Raw genomic sequence first — 23,189 nt, forward strand, 5'->3', positions numbered from 1 at the left:
ACAGATTTAAGTTGTATATCTGTAATTTTCAATATGTAACCGATATAGGCGCTGTATACGTCTTTGTACACTGCCTAATGTAATGTAATGGCCTTAAAGCAGAATTATCTTTTTGATTTTTCTTATGGTACCTGACGTATTACAGTTTGGACAATGTGATACCTAGTCGAAAAAATGGACGGGATGGAGTACCAAGTGTCATGGATGACCATTTCCACATAAATGTATCGCTTTGAAAACATTTGAGGATTAAGTTTTCAGTTCACAAGTTACCTATGTATGTTCGAACACACAACATGTAATGAATTCCTGGAGAAGATGAATCAAAACCTGGAGGCTCCCTCATTGAAGATGTGTACAGATGAGGTGAATCTCAAAATGAGGAGCTATTTTCCATGTGCATTGAGAAACCAAGGCGTCATATTACCATATATTAATGAACCTTGGGATTAAACCATGCGTTGATTAACAGTGAACAAAGGACAACAAGGAGTTCAAAAGACACAACAATTAGTCCTCAGATGAACTCGCATATAAATCAGGTATATATATATATATATAACAGCCGCCTATGCATGTTCATCTAGCACAACAAGAGATGGCTGAAAAGAATAAAAGCAAAGTTGTGTGCTCAGATGATGATCACAGTGATGCTGAAGAGAGCAAAAAGACATTGGATGACTTAACTCTCCCTCTAGAGAAACTCAACCTTGGCCCAGAAAAGAAGAAGAAGAAGAAGCTTCTGGTTATTGGTCTTGGAGGCTTGCTTTGTCATAGAGTATACCGCACTGAAAAAATCTACATTCCAAATTATCGCCGTCCGGATGCAGCATATGGAAACTACAAGCGTATAAATTGCTTTTATAATATAAATTCTTTCCATTACATGTCTCATTTTGTAGTTTGTTCAATAAGAGCTCTTTTCTGTTTGATCTTGATAACAGTTTACAAGAGGCCTTACTGTGAAGAATTTATGAAGTTTTGTCTGGAAAGATTTGAAGTGGGAATATGATCTTCTGCAAGGGAGTAAGTACTGAGATTACCATCACCATCATTCTTTGTTGTACAATTCTGAGTTCTCTGTTTGAATTAACAATGTGTTTAACAGATGGTACTTGGACAATGCCTTGGATTGTGGGATGAAAGGATTGAGGAGGAAGTTGTTGTTTGCTTGGGTACATACACAATATCTCATGTCATGCACTTTAAATTTTGTAAAGCTTTGGTTCATTGTTTTGACATTGATGTAATATACAATTACAATGTTCTTGACACCTTTAGGATCAAGTGGAGTGTACTGATTCAGGGTTCAAAACCTTGGAGAACCAAAAGAAGCCCATCTTTCTGAAAGGGTTGAAGAAAATATGGGAAAACAAGGATTTCAAAGCCTCACTTCCATCTTCCATGGGGAAATACTCTTCATTGAACACCTTGTTAATTGATGATAAGGCTTACAAGGCTCTACTAAATCCTGTAATATTATACTTCATTCTCATGAAACCATTAAATTGTTGTTAAATTTCTTTTAAACATGTGTTTATTTATTTAATATTTGTTTATTGTTTCTCTTCAGGCTCACACAGCCATCTTTCCTCCTGAATTCAAGGTTGACCAAGTTGATGACAAGGCTTTAGGTAAGCATAACTAAACAAGGTTGTTTTGTATTTTTTAGAAAAGAGTCGTCTGGTTTCGTATGTGCTGAAAATTTACTTCAAATGTGTTATTAGGTCCTAATGGTGAGTTGAGGCTTTACTTGGAGGGACTTGCAGATGCCGATGATGTTACTTCTTATGTTAAAGATCATCCATTTGGACAGCCAGCAATAACAACTACTCACTCAGATTGGGATTTCTATTCAAAGATCCTTACTCATTTCCAGAAAGATTAAGCTATTGCAGAAGCTCATCAATTAATGTTATGGAGCTGGAGACATTAGAATAAGATTGTTATCACGGTATTTTCTAGTTTTAAAAAATTGGCTTTCCATTTGGCCAGCCTGCAATAACAACTAGTCTTTCTGAACGGAATTAGTATTCAGAGATTCTTGCTCTTTTTCAAAAGGTCTGTGCTCTAGCAAAATTCTGAAGTTGAAGTGAAAAATAAAATAAAATGGTAATTGCTATAAGGGATATCTTCTACTTTTCACGTCTATGATTAATTGAGCACTAATATTAATGCTTCAAATGATCAGAAATGGATTAAGAAGTTGTTTTAAGCATCAAGTTAACCTTTTCACACTTGCACACAGTTCATTTGGGTACTGGCCAATGCTAATTTGAGGCCTAAATAAGCAGCCCATATTCTCTTTGGACTCTGAATTAAGGCTTTTTAATAAGCCCCTCTATCATCTTGTAAGTTCTGGTTTCAATCAGCATGAATGAAATCTTCATTTTCTATCCAAATAAATATATGAGTCTTGAGAGTCTGGATCGGATGAGCATACAAAAAGTTGCATAGAATGATGAAATGGAAGCATCTTATTTATTGCTACAATGTGTCAATGGATTTCAATTCCATGTTTCAAAAAATAAAAATAAATTTGTGGAGAAATCAGAAATGTAGTTGTGGTAGTTTAGACTTTAGAGCAGTCGCCTCAACAATTAGAGGTTTGTGTTCCAATTCTCCTTCCTCCTAAATTTGTCTTGTACAAAAAATGAAAGAATTGCTCATAGTTCATGATAATAGTTTAGTAACATTATCGCTTCACGTTCTCTTCCTCCTTGACATCATCCCCAAAATCCACAGTTCGGATCTTGAAGCGCTCAAGCTTTGGTGATGATTCCCCAGTTCCTTGAAGACCGCGACTAGTAGTAGTAGTAGTAGTACCCCTTTCCACAATGACAGGACCTTCATTTTCTCTATGATCCATATATTTATCAAGTAATATGTGTTCTAGTTTTGCAGGAACTTTTTCAATAAGCTCTGACACGAACCCAAGCAATCCATCAAGACCTTCCCTATCTTCGTCTTCAGTTAGTTGTGCCCCATGGACAAAAGTTTCATCATAAACAACTTGTTGAGCATTGTATTGGTCTATGCTAACTGGTCTTGTGGGATGAGGAAAAGATGAAGGCAATGAAGACATCGTAGCCATGCCGTAGCTGCTTATCGGCCTTGTGGGTCTAGGAAGTTGATTCACCCCTGAATTTTGGCATGCACAGGTTTCTGAACTCATTCTATAAAATCTTCGCAAAGTCTGATCGCTAGCTCTTGCTATATGGTGCGTTTCTAGGAGATTATGGAGCAAAGAAATTTGTTTTGGAATTGAAAGTTCGCTTTGGTACATATATATGGAATCAGGGTTGAAGAAATCAAAACTGAAACATTGCAATTTGACATTTTCAAAGGCAGTCAACATAAGAAACTGGTTGACAATACGGGAGTCAAGTTTGAGAAGCAGTCAAATTCACCTTTGTGATCATACCGCGGCGGCAAGACCAAATCTCGGTTAGTTCTTGAATCTTGATTATGTCCGAAATATTCCTAATACTGCGTCTACTTGCGTGCTTATAGTTCTTAACGCAAATTATTAGTATTCCAAGTTGGTGTCTAACATGCCTAGGTGTAAGGTAATTCTAGATTCTGATCTTCTAGCAAGAAAACTTGACCAGAACTAGAAAACTCAGCATCTTATCCACTTGCTCCACTCAACAACTCCACAAAATGGAGTTGGTACAGAACATATAAAACTGGTAGTTGGGCCTAACCAACAAACAAGAAGACGTGATGGCTTATAAAACAGCAAACTGACGATGACTTAATTTGACAATTCTATGGGCTGGTATTTCACATTTCCAGCAGGGTCATTTGTGTTCAAACTACAGGGTGTGCTCATCCATTTACATTTTGATGATTACATGAATAACAAAGTTACCAGCCGCTACCAATTTTCGACATATATTGTGTGATGCTTTTTTGTAAGGAGTGTTATTCGATCTTGGCTACTCGAAGGGTCAAATTGTCTGCTTCTTTTCCAAAAATTTTGTAACTGGCGCTTGTATTCCTATCAGTCCGTTGTGATTTTCTTCAAAATTAACCTTTGGTCTGGTATTAATTCTAGATGTTCAGAGTTTGAATTCCCTCCTTTTCTTTCTTCTCAGTTCTTCTTTGCCCTGTTTTTCTTAGGTAACATAAAAGTGACACATTATTAGTGTTTAGCGTAGCACTTGACTCCTGAATTTAATCCCGTTCTCCTTCACCCCCTAGGCTAAACCCAAACTGCAAATGTTACATACTACATACTAATTGACACATGGTTTGCATGCCTAATAGTTGCCAGGAAAAGCAAGAAAAGAGAGACATGGCAAAGACAAAACAAAGGCCTAGCCTGAGAGTAAATAATGGTATATTCTATTGAGTGTCAAATGTCAAAGAACATAGAAGACTTCTCTATAAACTCTATTTATACAGCAAAAATATCTGTATCTCAAGAATAATAATAACTTAAAGCAGAGTATACGGTTTGCAGCACTGTGAGTATGAGCAAAATTAAAGCAGCAAAGGCCGAAACAAATGACCACGGTGTGTCAAAGTATCTGTACTTGAAGCTAGCCCATTGAACATGCCAACTATTCCGGTAATACTGATGAACATCATTGAACAATTTCGACAGATAACACCTATCATAATCAAAAGCCACATCCTTCCCCATATTGTTAATGAAACGAGCAATTTCCCCGTCGTTCCCATAGCAATTCTCCATTATGTTTCTGTCACACAAATACTCGACATCCTTGTAACTGTTCACGAGGCAATCGACGAATGTGGCATAAGTGGTGATGTGTTTCGAGCATGACTTGTGGCACTGCTCATAGGCCACGCAGTTCAACAAGAAAGCGCACATGAAATCGTCGATTGTGATGGATGGCATCTCGATTGCTCCACGCTTGAATTTGACCACCAAGAAGCTTTCGAATTCCTTAACATTGAGCTTGATACCAGCGCGACGAAGCTTAGACACACAATGTATTATGTGCGTTGGTGTACTGTTTCTTCTTTGTGGCTCTGCATAACCCGCTGGTATCACACTTGACCGCAACAAGTCAAGCAAATGCATACCTTCAGGCATTTAAGGGTTAGAAAATGCAGAACTATAGACAAAATAGCAGCAAGTAGTAATGTACTAAAACAAACTATCGACAAAAAAGAACTGACAATATATATAATGAGCATCAATTCAAAAGTAGAAATGTCATGGGATATTAGATCATCCAAATTTCATACCATACCCGTAAGACTATGGAGCTTTTCTATGACGGGGTCAGGCCTCATCAAATGGATGTTGAAGAATTGCAAAGCAAGCAAGGACAAGGATTTCACAGAGTCTTTACGATCTTCGGCCTTGTTTATCAGATCATACAAGTGCTCAAGAATAAAGTAGGGCATTTGGTTCTCAAGTCGAAGAAAATCCCTGACCATAAACGGTAGTATCCAAAACATATTAATGAGTGGATCATCACGCTCAAACCGAACCACACGCCCAACTTTTCGAAACAACTCGATTAAGAAGCAACCATCAACAACCATCATTTCTAGGAAATCATCAGTGCTGAGATGGATGGTCTCAGAGTAACACTCCCTGGCTCTAGCTTCCAATGGCTCTATGGACTTCAAGTAGTGCTGTAGAGTCAACCCTTTGGGCTCTGTTCTTGAAAGCAGCGAGCCCAGGTAGCGCCACTTGTGCTCCTCGATCATTCTGAGGCGGGGCTCGCCGCGGTGGTAGGGGCCGATGGAGACGATGTGGGGCTGGTAAGCCTTGCCGTTTATCTCGAGGAGGCTCTGCGGGACTCGGAAGATGCAGCAGGAGGCTTTGCCGGCCGCGTTGCTGAGGAGTCGTGGAGGGTCTGCTATCTTCTGGTACATGGAAGCTAAGCGATCACTGCTCATTTCCCAGGTGGGGTTGACATGGTCGTGTTCTTCTTGAATTGGATTGGTATCCATGACGAAACGAGATTGGGAGTCAACTCTAGTTTTCTGTGTTGCTACTTGCTAAAGCCGTGATGGAAAATTAAGGAAGATGTTAGAGGTAGGACACCAAGGGATTTGAGCGACAGCCAAGAGTCCAAGACAAGGGCGAGGAGAAATGATAATGTAAAAGTGTACGTTTTATTATCCTCTTATTTTTTGAAAAAGAAATTAAACGAATAATATGACTTTTCTAAGGCCTAAACCTTGGGAGGTACGCCGGAAAATTTTCCTATCCAAATTTTTCATTCTGTGAATCAAACGAGACTTGAAGCCGAAACTTAGGAGTTTACTAGTAATTGGCTTTCACGGTACAACCATTTTAGAGAAAGAATGAAGAATTAGTTGAGATCCCAAACTTTCATTTGTAGACCAAAACATTTGTTTTTCCATATGAATTTTGGCATTGTTTTTCCATATGAATTCTGGATACGAATTTATTATGCTTGGATTTAGAGTTATGATTTATTTTCGGGAATATGATTTAATTTTCGGAGATTAATTATGATTTATTTCAATTATGTTTCGGAAATGGATTTTGAGCCTTCGATAGTTTATCTCCGATATATGATTTTAATTGAAATCGTAATTCATTCTAAAAAATAAAAAAAAAATTGAAATCGTAATTTATGTGATTCTCGACTAATCATTTTCCTAGGTAATTTCCGGAATTTAGTAATATATTTTATTCGTCGATTTGGAGATTTTTGCCATATTATTGGACTTGAGGTTTTTGGAAGAATTGTTATATTTATTATTTCTTGCCTATTTGTTTATGTTTTCGATAATGTTTTGGCGTGCGGGGCCACGTCATTGGAATATATTTGTTTTCTCGTGAGATATTGGGGAAGCCTTATGGATTTACTGGATTTGAATGTTTTCTTCACCATACCGGGGTCGTTCTATTAGTTCTCCTCCTCACATACTTTGTGTGTGTGGGTGGCAGTTGAGGTGATTGGTTCTCCTCCTCACGTGAGTGGCACTCGAGGCTATTAGTTCTCTTCCTCACATACTCTGTGTGTGTGAGTGACAGTCGAGGTTATTAGTTCTCCTCCTCACACATAGAGATGTGTGAGTGGCAATAGAGGGTAGAGCCTAAGGGGCTCCTTTACCCGTATGGTAATATTTCTTCCCCATATCCTATTATTACTTGACTAGCGAGGTTAGTCTAATTTCTCTTAACCAGCGGGGCTGGTATGTTTTCACTAGATTTTGAGTTTAAAGAAATATGTTTTATAAACGTTGCATGCATCGAAGTTTTATAAATTTAAATAAGTGGGAACGTATTCAATTTTGCTTCATTTAAATTATCTTGATTATTTATTTTTGTCCATTCACACTAATGTGTTTTCAATACTTTTCCCCTGGGCCCTTCAGTTTCAAATGCCCAGTTTGTAGGTTAGGTTAGTTGAGGTTGGGCGTACATGGAGTTGAGACATAGTCAATAACACAACTTCCGCGTATCCATTTTATCCATGTTTTGCTTATTTACGTTTCATTCTAGAATTGCTCTGATAACCTGTGGGATGAATGTTATTAAGTTGAGATTTATACTTGTGAAATGGGAGATGTTGAGATTTGGGGAGCATGGTGGCTCTAGGAGAATAAGGATGGATGGTTTAGAAATATAAAATATCTTTCTACAGGTTTTGGGTAGTCCATTTTTAGGGGAAGTTCTGCCAAATTTTTGGTAGAATTTCTTCTAAGGTGGGTCCCACAAGGTCACTTCGGATTTCAAGGTGAAATCCAAGGAGGGTCCTGTCTAACCTCCTCAGCTGTAAGATCATTAACATGTCATTAAAAAAACTGTGGATGCAGAAAACAATGAACTAGCAGGTTATTCCAAAAAAAGGAACAAAAAATTGACTGGATATAGGCCTTGTGGCTTATGTACACACTCCAACTTATAATACATCCACAGACCCTAAAGACCAGATATGCCTATCTGGAGTCCAATAGCACATATATTATGTCGTCGTTATTGTCTTGCTAGTGCTATTTACCACAGACACAAACCAAGCTTTCAAAATTAGTATTGTTATTATTTCTCTGTACACCTAGAATCATGAGGATTTAGTTTATCAAAGAAATAGATGTGCACATCACTCACTGAGAGCATACACATATATTGCAGTTATGTGTAATGATGTTTTTTCATGATAGAGTTATCTTTCCAGTATGTCACTGCTATGTCAAAGCAAATAAAGTAGTCATTCGTGCACTTTTTACTAATTGGTGCTTGTTAGAATACATAGATTTTGTGGAGAGTTTTGATATTATTTTAGGATTTTCTCTTTATGCTTATTGTAATATGGGGTTTAGGTTTTAGTCCCCCCCCCCCCCCCCCCTCTTTTATTCTGTAATTTCATTAATCAAGGTTTGAGAACAGCCGCACCGCACCAACCCTTTTCAAAAAAAAAAAAAAAAATCTAAAGTAATGTTATGGGCCTCATTAAAGAAAAGGAAGAAACTGCTTTCATAGTCAGAGAGTAACCATGCATATCTTGCAAGTAATAAGTGACATAACCACAAAACCAACTCAATTTTGAAACCGAATAAATAAAAATATACAGAAAAATATTAAATAAACAAATTAATTAAAACATGCATCAATGAATTTCACTAAATTTCCTTTGAATTCCAATAAACTCAAGTGAAAGCCACCACCATTGTTCAGATACCCTCTCAAGTCTCAATTCCAAGCAAAGCAAACCCCAAATTTAAATAAATATGAATCAAATTCAAGAAAACAAACAGATACATAGTTCAAAACCCACACATGCAAATAAGAAAGCACCAAAATTGTCATGAAAGAAAGAAATTTTTATCTTTGTTTCACTAAATGAACATGTACCAGTCCAAAACTAGCCTCAGCCTTGCTATACATCTCCCAAAGTTGCTGGTACGTGATGGGAAACACACAGAATCTCTGGGTTTACTATACTAATAAAATGGGCTCTTCCTCCTCCTTGTCATCTCTCTCTCTGATTCATTTCTGAGAGAACCCATGTCCACTGGGTTTGTGGGTTTCAATGTTGTTGGGTAGAGACTACTACTAGAGAGAGATAGATAAACCCTACAAAGATCATTTTTGAACTGCTTCAACTGAAATGTCGGTTCTATGGGGTTCAACTAGAATCATAGAGTGATAGAGTAACGGCAAAGTGAAGAAAACGAAAGACTAGAAGCAGAAACAACTTACTGCTGGACCATGAATGCCAAATAAGCTAATTGATGCCTCGCTTATCTGTTGTGCTTTTGATGAAGAAGTTGCCAATTGCCAAACCAGATATCTTTAGTGGTTTTGATGAAGAAGATGCCTACCCATATATTAGCTATAAGCCTCTTATGGCATCTAGAAAAATACCAGAAACCCCTCGTCCTTTCACCTTGACGGCACAACAATTACAGTTACCGTTCAATTCACGATCAACAAAAAGTAATCAATTCCTGAGGATGTTAACTGACCACGTCAGTGGGGCCCCTTTGGTCTACAAATGTTTTGGTTCATTCCAGCCTACTCCCTCAAAACAAAGGCCTAATCTGGAAGTAAATAATGATATATTCTATAGAATGTAAATTGTGGATACATGTCAAAGAATATCAAATACTTCTCTATAAAATTTATTTATACAGCAACAATATATTTACCTCAAGAATGATAATAACTTAAAACAGTGTATAAGGTCTGCAGCAAGGTGAATATGAGCAAAATCAACGCAGCAAAAGCCGAAATAAACGACCATGGAGTGTCAAAGTAAGTGTACTTGAAGCTTGCCCATTGAACATGCCTACTATTGCTGTAATACTGATGAACATCATTGAACAATTTCGACAGATAACATCTTTCATCATCAAAAGCCACATCCTTACCCAAATTGTTAATAAAATGAGCAACCTCCTCATCGTTTCCGAAGCAATTCTCGATTATGTTTCTGTCAGCCAAATACTCGACATCCTTGTAAGTATTCACTAGGTAATCCAGCAACGTTGCGTAAGCGGTGATGTGTTTGGAGCATGACTTGTGGCATTGCTCATAGGCTACACAGTTCAACAAGAACGAGCTCATGAAATCGTCTATGATGATTGGGGGCATTTCGATAACTCCACGCTTGAACTTGATCGCCAAGAAGCTTTCGTATTCTTTAGGAGGATTGAGCTTGATTCCAGCGCGACGAAGCTTTGAAATACAATGTATAATGTGGGTTGGGGTACTATTCTTGTGTCCTGGTTCAACATGGTCGGCTGGTATCACACTTGACCGGAGTAAGTCAAGCAAATGCTTACCTAAAATCAACACACATTATACGAAAAAACATGAGTAAAATGTAGTAAAACAAAATATCAAAAAAAATATTGCATCTAAAATCAGTTAAAAACGGAAAGTTCATCACATATTATCGAAATTTCAAACCATGCCTGTAAGATTATGCAGCTTTGCAATGACTTCTTTCGGCCTGTCCATATGGTTGTTGAAGAAGTTTAAAGCAAGCAAGGACAAAGACTTCACAGAGTCTTGACGATCTTCCGACTTGGTTATCAGATCATACAAATGCTCAAGTATAAAGTAGGGGATTTGGTTCTCAAGACGAAGAAAATCTCTAACCATAAACGGAATTACCCAGAACATATTGATGAGTGGATCATCGCGCTCAAACCGAACCACACGGTCAAATTTTCGAAACAACTCGATTAAGAAGCAACCATCAACAACCATCATTTCGATGAACTCATCACTACTGAGGTGGATTGTTTCAGAGTAACACTCTCTGACTCTATCTTCCATTGGCTCTATGGACTTCAAGTAGTGCTGGAGAGTCAACCCTTTGGGCTCTGTTCTTGAAAGCAGAGAGCCCAGGTAACGCCACTTGTGCTCCTCGATCATTCTGAGGTGGGGCTGGCCGCTGTGGAAGGGACCGATGGAGACGATGTGGGGCTGGTACGACTTGCCGTTAATCTCGAGGAGACTCTGCGGGACTCGGAAGATGCAGCAGGAGTCTTTGCCGGCAGCATTGCTGAGGAGTCTCGGAGGGTCTGCGATCTTCTTGTACATGGAAGCTAGGCGATCATTGTTCATTTCGGAGATGGGGGTGACATGGTTGTGTTCTTCTTGAACTGGATTGGTATGCATGAAGAAACGAGATTGAAGTTTATGTTGCTTGAGTTGTGATGCAAGATGGAGGAAGGAGAGAATAGAGACTTTGATACTTAAAAGAGGTAGGAGACCGGGGGGTTTGAGCGACAGCAAGACAAGGACCAGGGAGAAATGATAATGTAATTAAAAGTATACCTTTTTTTATTATTATTTTTTATGTTTTGAAAAAGAAATTAAACGAATAATATGGCAACCTGAGGCCCTAAACCCTGAGGATAACTAGTAATGGGCTTTCATGGTGCAACCATGCGAGAGAGAGAATTAAAGATTAGTTGATAGCCCAAACTTTCATACTCAAACATACATGAAGAGGATAATCAAAATAATAGAAGTTATGTTAGATCATAATTTTTAAAGGTGTCGCTGAGCTGTGTCATGTTAGTAAGTTATAATTTCAACATTACAGTCATAGGTTTGATTATCACTGATATATGTAAAGGTGGGGTGGGCTAAGGGTATATGTACGGGTGGGGTGGGCTAAGGGTTTAAGGAAAAAAAAAATTTAAGAGCCATATCTGGCCATTCGTACACTTTTCTTTCCAAAAGCGATTACATCAAAGATTGCATCCAAAAATAAGCATGTTTGAATGTGTAACGCTGACGCAACCAAATTCCACTCATCATCAAGGGAAGTAGTTAAGATAATTCAAGTTATTTAATGTGAAAATTTCATAAATAAGCAAACCATAGTTAATGCATCTGATTGTTTTTTTTCCTAACATAATCAGGGTACAATTTTGAAATGCCTATCTGGCTATATCCCAATATATAAGTTACAAATTAGTGTTAGTTAATTACGGTTTATTCTAATTAGCAAATTCATTGATTTTTCATTCTTTATTTTTTTTGTGAGAGTGTAAAAGGACCCAAGAAAACTGTAACACTCTCACACAAAAAATATTTGTTTTCTTGTAGCGACATGGCTAAAACAAACTAATGCTCTAACAAATAGGGAACTTCTCTGTTTGGGCTTGTTGGTGATTGGGCTTGGGGCTCACCCTTTGTCTCAGGATGGTCTGCATTTGCTGTTTTTGTTTCACTTAATTTTTGTTTTTTAATAATTGGCAGTTTTATGCAAATAATTGGTTGTTACCATTTTCTGGTAGGGCTAGGTGGACTTTGACTTGATCTTCACACTTTGGGTGCCATGTCTACTCTATGTAGGTAGTGAGTTCCTTATTTCGTCAAATAATCGAAGTTTTTGAGTAGCAGAATGAAATATATTGTCACCGGATTTATTTCTCAGTTGCAACGTCATGGAAAAGTAGATATAATTGTCATATGTCTTCACGTGAGCAGTGTGTTTCCAATATGTTACCACAATTATAAAGCAAATGGAGTAGCCAATAGAATACTCTTTGTCAATCAGTGCTTGTTAGAATGCATAGGATTTACAGAGAACCCTATTATCATTTTGGATGTTCACTTAATTGTAATATCGAATCTAGGCACTATGTCCCTATTCGTGCAGTTTCATTAATGGTAAAGGCATGAGAGCAGCCTTACTAGCCTTCCTTCAAAAAAAAAAAAAAACATTGGGAGCAGACTCAAAGTAATTAAGTGTGTAGATATGTTATTAGACTTACTGCATAATTTCTTATTATACAATGCATTAGTACCCACATTTCTATAGCTAATAGAAGATAGAGTTGTAAGACAATTCCTTAGATTTTGTTTTCAAATTATCAACTCAATTTCTCTCTATTTTACACAATTTACTCATCTCTCTCTCTGAGAAACCCTAGGCCGGCCTCTCCGTTTGCAATTTGTTCTCGTCCGGCGGCACCCCAACGACCGGCCTCACTGCTATCTTGGGATTTGCTGCCAGAGGGGAGATCTACTGCCCAGAGACTTCGTCTAAGGGATTCTCTTCGGTTTGTCAGATGGTTTGGTTAGGATGGTGGCGACGGCGACTGTCATGCGGTATAGGTCGGTTTCTTCGATCCCCGCTGATGACTTCTTGGATCGATTACACCTTGGGTCTTGATCGATGGCGATGGGGATTGCGAGGCCTGGCTCGGGGATGGTGTTCCGTGGTATTGTAGGTTGCGGCTACGTGGCTTGGTGGTTTGGATCGCCGGGATGGTGTTGCTGTGTAGATCGTGGTGATGCGGCGACGTGTTTGGACAAAATGTGGCCGAACTGCGGTGCACGACGGGTCTGGGAGGAGCCAGTGGACTGGTCCAACCAACAGGATGGGCCTGGAGATCTCTTTGGTGACCTTATTGGGCTCAAGTTTGGGCTAGGGTTCTACCCTAGTCCATTATTATTTTGGGCTAAGTTTTATTTTCTAGTTTTGGTAGGCCTTTTCTGGGGCAGTCTAGTGGATTTTTTCCTATCTAGTTTAGTATTGGGTCTTGGTCTTGTCAACTTAAGTCTCAGTGTTTCTAGTTGTACACCAATTGAGGTCTCTAGGCGACTAGATTCACTATTTCAGAGTTAGATTGGGAGGGCCGGATCCTTCTATTTTATTTAGTTCTTCTAGCGCCTCTGGCGTAGTACCAAAAGGGGATCCCGATATGTCTATGATGTATTCAATGTCCAATGAGTGACCTAGTTCTATGTACCACTATGGGTACTAACACATTTTCTTGTCTGTCTAGATGACAGCAAAAGGGTATGTAAGGGTCATTCTGACTTTTGATCAATATATTGGCTACAGCCTTAAAAAAAAAAAAAAAATTTGAGTTGTAAAGAAATTAAACTATAACACCATCCTCAAAAAAAATAAAAATGAAACTATAACATCTTGTGCCCTAAAGCAAAAATTTTATTCTCCAACCAAATAGGCATGCATGTAGATATGGTGTAGAGCTCAAATCAAAATAAAGACAGCAAAATTAAAATTAATGATTAATTGCCTTTAATACATTTTTTGATGGAAGGATGCCAAGCCTTTATATAACCAAATGTAGGTAACAAAATAACATGACTTACCCAAGAGGATCATGTCAACATCAAGCCATGAGGCTATCCTAAAGCAACCTAGATAAAGTTACCATAACAATAAGCACCACAAACCAAATAATCTAGACAATTTAGGGCAAAGAGAGAAGATCACCCTAACATATTCTACAAACTTAGGACCTCCCTACGTAGAGGGGGCATCCCAAGGTTCCAAACTAACAGGACACATAACAATTGCCTTTCCATAACTACAAAGGGGCTTCTCTTGGATCCCATATACAAGCCCAAAAGTGAGTGGGCCTAACAGCCCTGCCTTTAATACAATTAGTGCATGACGAATCTTAAGAATTCGAATGTTTAAAGAGAATTTAATTTACGATAATGGAGACTTTTCAATACATTATTTTTTTAACTAACCGATAATAAAATTCTTAAAAGCAGCTAAAGTAAACATTACAAAAATGATTATATTCCAATAAGAACTATTCAGAACCTTTCTTCTTCTTCTTCTTCTTTTTATTTTTATTTTTTTGCAATTAAGAACCAAGGAAACTATAAAAAAGTCAACAATAAAAAATCAAGGGAAAAATGCACAGTCAGGGTCTGAAGACTCCGAGGACTGTCAAAATAATACCTGAACTTTTAAATGTATCAATGTGATATCTAGACTTATATTTTCTTATTAACGTAGTACCTATGTCAACCTTCCGTCACGGCTCCGTCAGTTCGATCAAGTGCGACTCATGTGAGGCCAAAAATGAGGGCAAAATGACTGGTGTGCCCTCAAATTGTTTTTTGTGTCTTAGCCATGATTTAATAAAATAAAATAATTAATTTAAACGAATTTCATAAATAAGAAAGAAATATAAAGGAAGAATTAAATAAATTTCTTCTTCTCTCTCGTTCATAGTTGACCTTAGCAGGCAGAAGTGATCTGCATATGGAGAGAATTAAACAAGTGAATTAAACCCTCCTCAGATTCAGAGAAATTAGGGGGGTTTTCTTTCTTGCTTCGAGTTCTTGTTCCTTCCCAAGAAGAAAGAAAGAAAGAAGACGATGGTGATCAACGTGGGCATGATAGTCATCATGTAAACTATAACCAGAGAAAAAGCAATTGAGATCGACGGTGAGGAGAGAGAGGGCGAGGACCACGGTGAGGAGGGTGACGTAGTTGACACAGAAATAGGTGAAGTTCTTGCGTATCCGGGAGTAGGCGTCGGTGAGGGAGTCGGGTCGGGCCAGGGAGCTCCGGTCCTGGATCTCGTACCAGGGGCGGCGCTGGGAGAAGCCAGAGTGGATCGACGAGGTGATGCATGAGATTAACGCGCGGAAGGCGGGCGTGGTGATCGGGGGCTGCGAATGGGATGCTGCGGCGGACGACGTCGTTTGGGGTTTGGTGATGGGGAGTGTCGCTGGGGCGGACATTGCTGTGGGTGGCGCGTGAGATGTGGCGGGTGTTTTGGAGGCTATGTTTGTTATTCACAGAAGGCAAAGATCTGGGTGTGTGAGATTTATGGAGCGAATTTAGTTATGAGGAATTGGGGATAGTGATATACAGAGACTATAAACTATAACCAGAGAAAAAGCAAAGCCCAAGAAGCTTGGAAGAAAAGGCTATTCTCACTCAAAACGCAGAAGCTTGGAAGAAATTGCAAGCCCACCAAGTGTGTGCTACAATGTTAAAGAGAGCATTGAAAGCCTCAAGAACGTTGAAGCAATAGAGCTTTCTCCAAGACGCACATGGAAACGCTTCTCCTTTGAAGAAATTTCAGATACCACTAATGATTTGAGCTTGGGTTTGTCTGTTTCAATATGAACTTGCAAAGGTTTTCTCTTTCTGGGTTTTTGTTGGGTGATTGAAATTCATATTTTGTGTTGAGGCAGAGGCCATTATTGGAGGTGTACCAGCGGCGGTGGGAGGAGAACAGAGCAGGCTTGGAATCTTTCATTTCTCTTTCAGAATGGGTTTGTCGAGTCCAAGAAGATGACCAATGTTCATTGAACATGAATGGGTTCAAGAACATGAATAATTGCTGAGAATTTTTTTTTTTTTTGCGTTTTTGATGGTTTTAAGAAGATAAACATCAAGAATTGAAGTTTTAATTGTAAAAAAAAAAAAATTTGAAGTTTTAATCAAGTTTTGGGGCTGATGTGAGTAAAAAGTCAATTTTGCCCTCATTTTCGGTCTCACGTGCATCGCACGTGACTCGAACTAACGGAGCCGTGACCGAAAGTTGACGTAAGTACTACGTTGATAAGAAAATATAAGTTCAGGTATCATATTGATACGTTTGAAAGTTCAGGTATTATTTTGACAGTCTTCGAAGTCTTCAAACCCTGACTGTGCATTTTTCCCAAAAATCAAATTCAAAAGATACATTCTAGGGCTCGGCTCGGGTCGGGCCAGGCCCGAAAATTAGTGAGACCTAGACCGAACTTGAAACTGTCGGTTCGGGTTTTTTGTAAAATGAAAACTGACTGAAACCGAGCCCATTGGGGCACGTTCGATTTTCGGGCTTTTCGGGCCCAAAATGTCAGGTTCATCATTCAGCTATTCTGTTTTGCCAGTTTTGGAACCTAGAAGACTGGAATGCATATCAAATTATAATGCTGTGAAATAAACTCATTGACATAACTATAATCAATTTGCAATAATCAAGTTTAGTCACAGTTTACAGTTTACGACACAAACTCAAGAGTCCATAATACATTGTCCAACAGAAAACATAAACATAATCAGATTACGAATGGTACAACTGCAACAGAAACATAAACACAATTTACAGTTTTGCACAAATAGTCAAACTGTCCAACTAAGAAATAACTGAAGCTGCACAGCTCTAGGCCTTTAGGCTTTAGTTGCTCGGCCTGCTACCTTGCTCCATAAGTCCAGACCTCCATGACAACTCGAAAAGTGCACAAATCTGCAAGTCTGCAACTCTGTGCATTCACATTTCAAACTTGATCAGTTTACAAATACAAAGTTAAAAAGTAAAGCAATAACATGTATAATGATCTAAAATATGCAGGTTCCCATACAAACTTGAAACTAGGAGTGCATTCCAAATCAACAATGCAGGTTCCCAATTTCACATACAAGATTACATTACAAACATCAACACAATACCAAATCACATAGATACCAGAAAAGATCAACATGATGCAACTATGCATTTTGCAACATTATGCACAATTTCACATACAAACATCAACACAATACCAAATCACAAAGATACACAATTAACAACAATTACAACATAGATACCAAATCACAAAGATACCGACATAGCAACACAACATTAAAGCAGTAACCAATAATCCAATATCTTTAAAGCAACAAGTCAATAACCAATAAAATGCATAAATTAATATCATTAAGACCAAATGCAGAAATGCATAACATTAACTAAATAAATGCATATTGCTAACTAAATGTAGAAAAGCACAGTTTTAAACAAAAACTGGGGCAGATTCAAGAACATTAACTAACTAAAGGCAGATTGCTAACCAAATGCATAAATGCACAGTTTTAAAGAATAACTGGGGCAGTACCTTATTTTGCTGCTTTACTTTTGCCTGCATTAACTACCCTTGAATTCTTTGAAGCTTTAGATGATTTAGACGTAGATGGCTTTTCAGGCTGATCAATTGTACTAGCACCTTCCTCCCTTGCATGTTCTGGAAAGCAACAAAAGTGCAAAGTTTAAACAAAAACTGTCTAGATTTTGGTACACATTACTACATTGTATTATAAACTTGAAATAAATTAACAAGGCAGCCATTCCAAAAAATAAAAATCATACCATTCTCCACACTTTCATAAAATTCAATGTCCTCGATAGTAGGAATATATTGAATGTTGTTGATGCTTTTGGATCTGATCCAATTTTTGTAGCATATCAATGTTTCCACTGTTTTGAGAGTTAGAGAACTCCTAAAGGGATCGATGACCCTTCTGCCTGTGCTAAAGCAAGACTCACTTGCCACTGTGCTCACTTGTATTGCCAAAACATCCTTGGCAAAGGCAGCAAGATTAGGATACTTGGCACCATTCAACTTCCACCACTCCAATATATCCCATTTATGAGGAATTGCAGGCTTCTCAATCAGGTCTAATAAGTATCTATCCACTTCATGTGCAATAACAGCTTCGTCGGAGTCTTCCAATTCTTTCTCCCAATCTTGTTCCATGTCGGCTATTTTTCCAGTAGGCTCAACTGTCCTTTTGGAGCTGGATTTGCTGCCTTGGCTAATTGAGCTCTCTCCGCTTCTAGCTTTTCCATTTCCAGCCTTTGAAGACATCATTGAGGAGCTGTACATATCACAAAGGGCCACTAGAAGCTCTTTAACCTCGGCAGTCTTCTTCTTAATGTCATCGGACTTCATTTTTAGCCACTTATTGCAGATACTTTCAAAGTTTCTGATCTTGAACCTTGGGTTTAACACCAAGGCAATGAATAAAAGCTTATTGCAGTGTTCCAAGCTTCCAAAATACTTATCAAACTTCCCTCTCATCTTCATAGCCATATCGAACAAGATCATTTCAGTCTCCGAACCAGTGAAATCATACTGTTTATTGAACAATTCATCGATCTCCGATTTGATGGACACTATCATGAAAATATTTCCATGATGTTGGGTGATTTGAGGCACTAATCCTCATTGTCACATCATAGAAGACCTTTAAAAACCTTACAAAAATTTCTGCCTTTTCTCAGTCCTCTTTAATCGGTGGCCCCACACTTTTTATCTTCTGTTTCTTCCTTAAATCAGACCCTCCAACTTGCAGCTCATCAACTTTATCATCGAGGTCTTCATCCTCATCAAAGTACCGCGTGTACTTGCTGTCCTCCTCATCGGCCATTCTATCGAAGGCTTTTCGCATCTATAATGCAGTGTCTAGCATTAGAAAGGTAGAGTTACACCTTGTTGGCACATCAAAGATGCATACTTTCTTCGACTCAACCTTCTCATTCTCTGCACACTATTTAAAAACATCGAGCCTTTGTCCACTGCTCCGAACATAGCGTATCGCATTCCTAATTGAAGCAATTGATTTCTCCATCATTTTTATGCCTGATCTGACAATGAGGTTCAGAATATGTGCAAGGCACCTAACATGCAGGTACTTGCCTCCAAGAATAGGCTATTTCTTCCAGCCTAACATCTTAGTTCTAACGTACTCAATTGCAACCTTATTTGCACTTGCATTGTCAACGGAAATTGTCAACACTCTCTCAACTTCCCAATCAAGCAAGCATGCCTCCAACAACTTTCCTATGCTATTGCCCTGATGATTAGGAATCACCCTAAAATGGGCAATGTCCAACCAGCATCAATAAAATGGGAAGTCACCACCATGTAGTTGATATTTTGCACTGATGTATCGGTGGTTAAGCAAAGGCAATGATTCCTTAACTCTTTCTTCAGCTCTAATCTGGCTGCTTTATACATGGACAGAAACAATTTCACAATAACCCTCATAGAAGGCACATCCCACCTAGGTACAGCCACACTACAAAAGTGTCTAAACCCCGGCCTTTCGATGAAACTAAAAGGCAGTTCATCCATTACTATCATCTTGCAGGCTGCTTCCCTCTTGAACTGAGGCTTCTCAATATTCTTGAAGTGCAACCACACCCAAGATCTTCCAGCAGGTTTTTCTTCTTTTGATTCTTCATTTTCATCATCTCTAGCATTGCTCGGTCCAGCAGCTGCAGTTTCACCATGTTTTCTCTTCACAACAGCCTTCCTCTTCGAGCTTTTGAATGTTTTGGGAATCGTCTGAACCCTTGAAGCATCAGTTGGTGTTGGAAGAGCAATGGCTTTTGAATTGGAATTGGAATCACAACTTTGGGATGAATTGGAATCGGAACTGTGGGATGAATTCTGAGGAGAAGCCATGAAATTTGGGATGAACTGTAGGATCAGATTTTGAATGCAATTTGGCTACCTCTGAGGCTCTGACTGAAATGCAATTTGGCTACCTCTAACAACTTTAAATTCAATTAAGAATGGCCTGCACAAATAGTAAACAATTAGGATTGATAAGCATGCTACTGCCAATTTAATAATTCAAAACCAATTCAAAAACAATTAGATGAAAATCAGAAAATATTTTGTTGTTGACCAACTCACCCTGCTGAGACTATAGGACGGGGAAGTATAACATGAATGGGCAATTCACAATTGGGCATCTCATCTCTATTTGCTATCTGAAGCAAAACAAGTAAGTTGAGTTATATATGTTGAAAAGAGGATGCCTGTACATTTTAGCCATGGCCCATACATTACATGATATCAATTTCATTCACAGATCAAGAGGATTGAAAGTTGAAACCCCTAGAATCTAGATTACTCACTGAAATGAGTTGCAAGGAGCGAAGTGTAGACTGCAGACCATCAAGGCTCAGGGAGGATCGACGGCGATGGTGAACCTTCGCCTCCAATGGCGGAGAAGCTGAGGAGGATTTCGATTTTCAGAGACAGAGACTGGACCAGGAGCCGGTAATGGACGGAGAGAGAGAGAGAGAGAGAGAGAGAGATAGACAACTCAGAGAGGGGTGAGGGAGGGACTGAGAGGGAGATTTCAGTTGCAAATCTAGGATTTCAGATTTTGATAATTTGGGGCTGAGATGGTCGATACCATCGAGAGAGGGACTGAGGGAGTGAGGGAGGCTGAGGTCGATTTAGACGACTGGAGGAGTGTTTTAGCCTTTTAGGGTTGTTTGTTGTTTATTTTTTATTTTTTAATATTTAACATATTATTATAACACCCAATTATGGATTGACAGGTGGCATATGCTAAAGATACGGGTAGGTTTGGGCTTTCGGGCCCTAAAAATATGAACACCGAGACTGAACCGAAAAAATGCATTTGGGTGGGGCTTCAAACCGAATCGAACATTTCTATACTAAAACCGAACCGAATCGGCTTTTTCCGTCGGTTCGGGTCGGGTCCTCGGTCTTTCAGGTTCAGACGCCCAACCCTAATACATTCAAATTCATAACAAAAAATTAATCCTTTAATCCTCTTGAAAACATGAGTAAAATAAAATAAAAACAAACAAAAAAAATTAATTCATGATGAAACTTCAAACTTCAATATCAACTAACGAAGAAAAGAATTTTATTTTTTTGTTAAATTAGACAGAAATCAAACTCCTGATCTAACCTAATCCTAATTTGATTCTCAACTCTCCGTCCCTCAACCCCAGAGCTAACTAATAAACAAGAAAGTTGAATTGAAAAAAATGTAGTTGAAACTAATGTTTCTAATCGTTTATTTCCGTTTATGAATTTTTTTTCCTCAGTGAGGTATAGAGAAAGACTAATATGATCTCAAAACACAACCCAAAGTTTACAAATTTTTTCTCATTTTCCATCATTTCTCACATGAATTTACTTATTTTTCATGATTTTCTCCTTTCGTTTTGTTGGTGTTCTATTGGAACCTCCAAATTTGCTCACTTGACCTCTATGCTTTTTACACCTCCTATCAAATTTTCAAATACTAAATTTACTCATTAAACCTCACTAAAGTTCCTCAAATAACCTCACTCATATAATTAATTTACAAACAAACTAAGATCTCTATAATAAAAAAACTTAGTCATTTCAATGATTTAATTACTCTATAAATCTTAATTACATTTCCATTTTTTAATCAGACAACATAAATCTCTTATCCAATAAAAAAAAAATCAAACACAAGGTATTGAGTTTGAAAAATTAATAAAAATAAAATAACATGAACTATTATGTGATTTTTTTATTTACTTTTTCTTTTTTGGCTGTTAAAAAAAAATTAATCATTTTTTCTTAATGTTTCTCTATTTTCTGTACCCCGTGATTAATTATTTAAATATTTTTTATTTATTTTTATTTGCTAGCTCTTTTTTCTTCTTCTTTTTACAAATATAATGGATAGATTTAGATTTAGGGCATAATACAATTTATTTTGTTCTCTCTAACCAATATGCGTTCAATATACTTATCATACATTTTTATCTTAATCATAGTTTTATTTCTTAATATATATATATATATATATATATATATATATATATATATATATGAATGCTTTAATGAGTATGTAGTGAAATTGGAAAATTAAAATAAATAGGGAAAATAATAAAGAATGCAATCTAATATTATTGAATTAGAAAGTTTAGAGAAAATAAATATAATCATTTTTTTTTTGTATAATTATTGTCCTTAATAGTCATTTTATAGTATGTTATATATGTAATTTAATAATTCATAATAGAGTGAGGTCAAGTGAGCAGATTTGGAGGTCCCAATAGAAACTCTCTTTTTCTTTTCCTTTTTACTTTTCTTCATGAGGACCCGGGCTTCGTTTGGTTCATGAAATAGATTTCTTTGGAAAGTGGTTCCTTTGTATTTCTATTGGGAAAGGAAATTAAGATTCCTACTAGTATATTTGGTAACAGTAAGGAATAGAATCAATGACTTACAATATAATGGAAAAAATGGTATTTATTTGTTTATAGGATTATTTTAGCAATACAAATATTGTAATAAATGTTAAAAAAAAGTGTAATTAATGTTGAAAAATGAGAAAGGAAAATGGTTCCTTAGGAGAATGGAATGATTCATTTTTCTCCCTATTTTCCCTTGCAAGAAGAACCATTTTGCTAACCTTGCACTTACCAAACATGGGAAAGTAAACACTTTCCTTTTTCCGATCTTAAGATCCGTGAAACAAACAAAGCCTTATAGTGATCACTACAACAAAATCTGGCTTTAATGACCACCACATTGGTCACTAAAAATAGCCAATTTGGTCACTAAATATGATTAGTGACCAAATATTATTGGTCACTGAGTGGTCACTATAGACCCGTCACTAATTCTATTTAGTGACCAAAATATGGTTTTTTTTTTTTTTTTTTTTGAGGAGAAACGGAAATTACAAAACAAAGCCCTTGGACAGCCAAGGTTTACAGTATCTAGTAGTAAGCCGCAGCCGGAACAGAACCAAACCAAACTTTGGGCCATGAGAGGCCATGACCCGATGAGGCAATAGCATCCGCCACAAAGTTGGCCTCCCGAAAAACATGCTTGAAAGAAATGGTCTCGAACTTCGCAGCTAGATTGAGAATGTCTTGGATGAGGGCCTTAAGTTTCCAAGGAGGGGTAC

General features: G+C 37.7%; 4 protein-coding genes across 5 annotated transcripts; 2 read left to right on the forward strand and 2 right to left on the reverse strand.

The window, feature by feature from the left end:
* Positions 1–172: 172 nt before the first annotated feature.
* LOC112191369 lies at positions 173–2,402 on the forward strand. Its single transcript, XM_024330689.2, has 6 exons — positions 173–848; positions 945–1,026; positions 1,109–1,175; positions 1,282–1,473; positions 1,574–1,634; positions 1,728–2,402. The coding sequence occupies exons 3-6, from the start codon at positions 1,140–1,142 to the stop codon at positions 1,886–1,888; spliced, it is 450 nt and encodes a 149-aa protein (XP_024186457.1). The 5' UTR covers positions 173–848; positions 945–1,026; positions 1,109–1,139; the 3' UTR covers positions 1,889–2,402.
* Positions 599–1,012, forward strand: LOC112194220. The gene is made up of 2 exons (XM_024334465.1): positions 599–848; positions 945–1,012. The coding sequence occupies exons 1-2, from the start codon at positions 599–601 to the stop codon at positions 1,010–1,012; spliced, it is 318 nt and encodes a 105-aa protein (XP_024190233.1).
* A 1,926-nt stretch (positions 2,403–4,328) lies between the features above and the next one.
* LOC112192661 (UPF0481 protein At3g47200) lies at positions 4,329–6,115 on the reverse strand. The gene is made up of 2 exons (XM_024332494.2): positions 5,229–6,115; positions 4,329–5,058 (listed from the first exon to the last, which is right to left on the reverse strand). Exons 1-2 carry the CDS (start codon positions 5,938–5,940, stop codon positions 4,427–4,429), a joined length of 1,344 nt encoding a protein of 447 aa, XP_024188262.1. The 5' UTR covers positions 5,941–6,115; the 3' UTR covers positions 4,329–4,426.
* Positions 6,116–8,581: 2,466 nt separating this feature from the next.
* LOC112195119 (UPF0481 protein At3g47200) lies at positions 8,582–11,209 on the reverse strand. 2 transcript variants are annotated; one of them, XM_024335476.2, is made up of 3 exons: positions 10,384–11,209; positions 9,616–10,251; positions 8,582–9,507 (listed from the first exon to the last, which is right to left on the reverse strand). In XM_024335476.2, the coding sequence occupies exons 1-2, from the start codon at positions 11,093–11,095 to the stop codon at positions 9,617–9,619; spliced, it is 1,347 nt and encodes a 448-aa protein (XP_024191244.1). In that variant the 5' UTR covers positions 11,096–11,209; the 3' UTR covers positions 8,582–9,507; position 9,616. The 2 variants fall into 2 exon arrangements, with proteins under 2 accessions (XP_024191244.1, XP_040371949.1); XM_040516015.1 differs by having other exon boundaries at positions 9,394–9,530.
* Positions 11,210–23,189: the final 11,980 nt, after the last annotated feature.

The sequence above is a fragment of the Rosa chinensis genome, chromosome 3, assembly GCF_002994745.2.
Source record: "Rosa chinensis cultivar Old Blush chromosome 3, RchiOBHm-V2, whole genome shotgun sequence".
Classification (NCBI taxonomy): domain Eukaryota; kingdom Viridiplantae; phylum Streptophyta; class Magnoliopsida; order Rosales; family Rosaceae; genus Rosa; species Rosa chinensis.